At 32.5% G+C, this 6,000-nt stretch overlaps 1 protein-coding gene across 2 annotated transcripts in view; it reads left to right on the top strand.

Annotated features, from left to right (window-relative positions):
- The first annotated feature begins 1,356 nt into the window (after positions 1-1,356).
- The window catches only part of LOC110641513 (GBF-interacting protein 1-like), a 31,696-nt gene continuing 27,052 nt past the window's right edge, over positions 1,357-6,000 (top strand). Inside the window, exons 1-6 of one of the 2 annotated variants that reach the window (XM_021793252.2) lie at positions 1,357-1,822; positions 2,521-2,564; positions 3,229-3,334; positions 3,668-3,794; positions 3,891-4,303; positions 4,388-4,567. In XM_021793252.2, coding sequence (XP_021648944.2) covers positions 1,660-1,822; positions 2,521-2,564; positions 3,229-3,334; positions 3,668-3,794; positions 3,891-4,303; positions 4,388-4,567 — 1,033 coding nt within the window. In that variant the 5' untranslated portion in view covers positions 1,357-1,659. The remainder of the gene's footprint in view (positions 1,823-2,520; positions 2,565-3,228; positions 3,335-3,667; positions 3,795-3,890; positions 4,304-4,387; positions 4,568-6,000) is intronic. The other variant, XM_021793251.2, reaches the window with a different exon arrangement.

Here is a 6,000-nt window from a genome sequence, read left to right as displayed (position 1 = left end):
CTTTCTTTCCTCAAACCAATAACAATTTTTTTCCAATAAAAATAATATAGTGCCACTTATTCATATTTCATTCTTTGCATGTCCATGCCCATAAAAAGGGGCAAGATATATACTCTAGAATATAGTTGAGTATCGATCGGTTTGATTCAATTTATAAAATAAAAAAAATTAAGTTAGTTGAAAGTTTTAATAAATTAAATCAAATCAAATTAAATTAGAAAAAATGTCGAATCAAACCAAATAAGTTAAAATTTTATCAGATTAAATCTAGTTCAATTTGTTGGATTCAATTTACTAATTTTAGCCTTTTATTTTGAGCTTTGTTTGGACCCATTTCATATTCAATTTTAATTTTTTAAATTTCAATTTGACTTAACACTAATTAGTTAAAAATTATTTGATTTTGTTCTATCATTTTTTTTTTAATTTTTATACAGAAAGCCTAGTATTACTCTTAACTAATTTGATTTTTCTTTTAATTTTGATTTTAAAAGTTGAAGTCTAAGATAAGACATTTTCAAGATAATATTAAACTTTTCAAAGGTAAATGGTTAAAATATGTTTTCAGTCTAATGGATTATTATTATTATTATTATACACAAAACACAAAAATTATTGTTGTGTAAGATTCAAATGAAACCACATGAAGCCTTCATGCAAGCTACATAGAAAATTCATTTACATGCTTTGTTTGAAAAATGATAATATTACTATTATATATAATTAATTTTCACATTTTTAAAGCAGGCACATAAATGTAATTAATTAATTATCTAAAAAATTAGTTTTGATAGTATTTAAATTGAAACTAATAAATTAAATTATAAAATCAAATATGTTCAGTTTTTACAATAAATATGTTAGGTTTGGTTTTGGTAATTTTTACTTGTTTTAATATTGTTTTTGATTTTTAATTCAATTATTATTAAACCTTTTTCATGCATATATTTTCATACATTAATTAAAAAGTAAAATATTAATTTAAAATATATTATTTAATAAAAATAAATAAAAATAAAAAATAAATAAATTTATTTACATATTATATATATATATTTAAATTAAATTCAATTTTTATTATGTTAATTCAAAATTAAAATAAAAAATTTAATTTATAACTATTTTCAGATCATAATTAATATTTAAAAATATATAAAATTATTAATTTTAATTTAAATTTATTTTAATTCATCAGTTTATCGATTTCTTTATACACTCCTAACGCTAAGAATCCAACCACTGGCTGTGCCACAAGGAGCAGGAAAATTCAATAAAATTAATCTTTTTAACAAAAAACAAATGAAATATATAAAAATAAAAATAAAAAGCAAAAGCCGTACACTCCAAAAACATACACACACGCTTAATTTTGCTCCTCTTCTGTCTTTCTTTTCTTCTTCTATTTTTGTTTTGTAATTTTTAATTTTTAATTTTTATTATTATTTTTTTTCCTCTTCTTCCTTTTCTTTTTGTTCTTCTTCTTCTTCCCATTTCACATAGATCAATTCAAAACACAAATCACTCTGTATCAACTCTCTCTTTCGCTTTCCATCTTCACTACCAATCAATCTCTACAAGCTCCCATTTCTTTATACGCACGCTTACAGGCGTAATTCTTCTATATTCTAACTTATAGAGGAGGCTGTGGGGTAAGTAAAGATGAGCGGTGGTGGGGTTAGGGTTTCAATCCCGAGCAACGTCAGGAAGATGATCCAGAACATTAAGGAGATCACGGGCAATCACAGTGAAGAGGAGATTTATGCAATGCTTAAGGATTGCTCTATGGATCCCAATGAAACTGCTCAGAAGCTTCTTCTTCAGGGTAACTTGTTTTATTAATTTATATTTGTTGTTATTGTTAGTAGCTTATGGTTTCCGATTTTGGTTTTCTTTTAAGTTCATATTTTTGGAGTGCATGCTTTCCATTTTGATGATTTCGTTATGATCCACGTTTTGGACTGGTGTATTTGATTTATTTTGGATTTTGAATTTGCTCCATGGGAAGTGTGGGATTGAATTGGGTTTTTGATTTTATGTGATGGGTATTCACTGTTTTCTGCGCTTCTCTCTCTCTCTCTCTCTAATTGATTTTAACTAGAGGGGGTTATGTTAGATTTTGCAATGGTGCTTCTGTTTGTCACAACTTTCCATTTCAGAAATGAAAGCATTTTTCTTTGCATTTTGCTTTCTATCTTTTCGGTAATTTTGATTTATGGAAATAGCTTTTGAAGATGTCCAAAAGTTAATGAACAGTGAGAGAACTTAAAGCTAAGAGCTCAACTCAGGAAATTGGGGTTGCTTCTCCTATTGATTTCACTAAAATGCCTGCTGTTCGGAAGAATAACCTTCATGAATTTATGTTTTTGAAGGTCACATGAATTGCTTATGAGCTCTATGTTTGATTGCTCATAAGCCGAGGAAATATATATAAAAGCAATAGTAAATGAGGTTGTTTGTATGTTATCCTTTCTTTTTATTTTCCCATTTCCAAATATAACAGGCATGTATGCGGTTTCACAGATCCATTTCATGAAGTCAAGAAGAAACGCGGAAGGAGAAAAGAGGCAAGATGTATTTTTTTTTTCCTGCTGTTATTTGTGTTGGACGTTTGAATTGTAGTTCATATGTTTACTGTTTCTTTATCTGCAAAAATGATAATAGTGTTGACCATCCCATTGTACTTAGGCTTGTTTTATATGGAGATTGTCCAATGACTAGACTATGATGATGGTTATTCCTCCTTGTGGGCTGCTGTGAGTTTGACTTTGCATGGTTGTAACTTTGACTTGGCATTATCATCTCTATAAAGTGTTTATTCAATTCGGCATCATTGTGCATGGATTATAGAGATATTCATTGTGAACAATTGTATTGGTTAAATTAGATGTTTAAAAGTTGTGCAATGTCTACAACCTTGGAGATGAAATGGTACAAGGCTATTCAAATTATATAGGTTCATAATAGGTGATTTTGCCAGTTAATGGACAAAGAGGAATTAGTAGATATGCAGGGTGCTATTGGGTGGCCTGGGTTTGAGCTTTAGAATGAGTTGGAGCCTTGGAGACAAGAGACATTACTTATTTTCATTTAATCAAGCAATATCTTATTATTTCCATTGGTTGGTTAGACACAAGTGCATGCTTAATACAAATGGTAGTCGCTACTTTTGTGTTTATCAAATTTGGGTTCTAATATCATTATTTATTACTTTATTTTAAAATGTTGCAGCATATGAACAGTAGAGAGTCTGGAGATGCTCGTTGGAAACCTGGAATGCAGGGGAGGGGTAGTAGGGGCGGACGGGTGAACTTTTCAGCTCGTCACACATCACATGGTAAATTACTACTTCTAATACAGCTTGTTGAGAACTAGAATTGCTGGATTAGTTCCTTGTTATGATACGTGATTATTCTGTTGTATTTACCTGTGTTCATTTGTTGGCTGTATTTGGTATATTCAAACTCATTTAGTTACTTGTTAGTGAATGCCACTTACTGAGTTCTTTTGCCAAACCCTGTTTCTCCTCCAACTAATTTGGGACTTTGGTTTCATGTTGTGAAAAATACCATATCAGTTATGGCATTAGTTTTTGATGGTATGTATTTTATTGTATAACTAAGATCTACTCTAATTATTAAGCTGATTTTTGACTGTGAGATTGGTTCAGATGCTGGTGGTGGCAGGAATTCTGGTCCTGCAAGGGACGGTGGAACCAACCAAGCTGCAGAGAAGGAAGATGGCACTTCTTTGCCAGCCCCTCAAGAGAAAAGTAGGGAAACAAGTCTGTCAGTAAGGTGACTATGAATTACAAATTCTCACTTCCTCTATAATTGGCTTGACAGGTTACTATGATATACATGATAATTACTTTCTCTAATTATGGCTTACAGCTCTGCTGCTGTTGTGGCCAATGGTGCCACTGGTGAGCCTTCTGGAAGCAACAGTGAAATTGATGCTTCTGACTTACCTTCAGGAAGTGGCATAAGTCAAAATGAAGTGACTTCATCACCAATTGCTGTTAGTAAGTTTGGAAGTAAAATGTCCCCTATTGATGCTGACAAAACCCTCACCATTGCATTTGGAGCTGGGGATTCACACAGCGAGCCCCTTCCAAGCTCTAGTAACTCCTTGGTGTCTGTGACTCTAACATCTTCATCAACAGTCTGTTTCTCATCATCGGATCCTGTCCTTGTTCCATCTAATGAGTCATGGCTTCCTGGTACGGTGGGTACCATTAAACGTGAAGTGGGAAGCCATAGAGCTGTTGTTGAATCAGATGCAGTTATTCCTGCTGAGAAATCAGGTAAGGACCTGTGCAAATACTGTTTCAGGTTTACTAGTTTTGTTCATCTTCTGTTGTAACTCATAGCTTGACATTGGGCCACAGCTTCTGAGAGTGGTATCCCTTTCCTGCAAGGGAAGATTCCAGGTAAATCCCAGGTTGGGAAGGGTCAACTCAGTGAGTCTTCCCAACCCTCTTCTGCATCAATTCATGGTGGCTCTTCTGGTAGTCGGCCTTCCTCTAACTATAGTAGCAGGTCACAGCAAGTAATTGGCCCTCAAAAAGGTATGATCTTTCCATATTGTAGTTTTGTCATTGGATTTATTTGGTATTGCTATTTGTAGCTGCTATTGAGAAACACACTATTTTGATTATGTTGGTTAAACGCAATTAAAATGTCATTTTAAGGTAGATCTTAGATAGTTTGGTCATAAACACTTCAATAGCCAAAAAGCTGTTTGAAATTACTCTCTACGACATCTAAAAGGTTGTTTTTTCAAAAATGTAGTTTCAACCTCAATACTTCTGGAGTTAATGTACTTGAACAACATATTAAATTCTACATCTAACATTAACCATTTTCAGATTCATATGAAGCATGAGACATTGCTTGATATCTTTTCTGTGTTTCAGTGGGTTTAATCTTTTCTCTTATGTTCCTCATTCCCTGCTTATTTTCATTAGTCTGTTTTATGGCTATTCTGGGCTTGCACACAGATTTACCCATGCATATGCATTTCTTTAATATGTAAAGGTTGAGTTGCATTGAAGTTTGGTAGGAGTTCTCAATAGGCTTGCAAGTTGGAAGTTGGGATGTATGGTTGCAAATTGTTTAGTGTTTTTAATGTAGGATAGGAAGTTTAAAATTTTATTTAGTAATTTTAAATATTATAGAATTAGGAAATTTAAAGAATTTTTATTATTTAGGAATTTTATTATTATTAGGTCTATTGTTTCCTAGTCTATCTTATTTAGTACTCCTAATTAGAGTTGATTTGGGTTTCTATTCCTAAATTGATTAGGTTGTAAGCTCTATAAACAGAGCTAATTTTATATTATTCAGTAGCTTTAGGTTATGATTATTATTGAGATTAATAAAGTTGTTAAGAATTAATTCTCTTTTTCAAGGATTTGTTCTTGTTTTGTTTTTGTTCTTGTTATTGTTCTACATTAATTTGGTATCAGAGCCTAAATTCAATCCAAATTCCTTAGCTTCTTGCAAATTTCCTAAACACCCATTCAAAACTTTCCTTGTTTTAGCCCCTTCGAAATTTCTGTTCATTGTTTAGGAAAAAAAAAAATTCAAAACACAAAAACAGTCTTTGAAGGAGTCTGAATGCCACCACCTACCAATCACGAAGACCCATAACCGCCTAGCCATCAAACCCAAGCACCACCACCCCCCATCGATTCGCGACCCTTAGGCAACCCTAGAGCAGCCATTTCGATCGCCGTAAGGCACCCACAACTGAAGATCCTCCTGGGTTGGATTTGGACCCAAATCTCAACATGCCTTAATCCATTCAGATTCCGACACTTGGAACCTTCCCTGCTGGTTGAAATTCGCCGATCTGCCAGTTTCTCGTGTCGAAAATTATTAGTTCTCTTTTTCAAGGATTTGTTTTTATTTTGTTCTTTGTTCTGGTTATTGTTTACATTAATTTGGTTTCATAGCCTAAATTCAATCCAAATTCCATAGCTTCCTACAAATTTCCTGA

This window comes from Hevea brasiliensis, chromosome 10, assembly GCF_030052815.1.
Source record: "Hevea brasiliensis isolate MT/VB/25A 57/8 chromosome 10, ASM3005281v1, whole genome shotgun sequence".
Lineage (NCBI taxonomy): Eukaryota > Viridiplantae > Streptophyta > Magnoliopsida > Malpighiales > Euphorbiaceae > Hevea > Hevea brasiliensis.
This window is presented reverse-complemented; position numbering and strand designations above follow the sequence as displayed.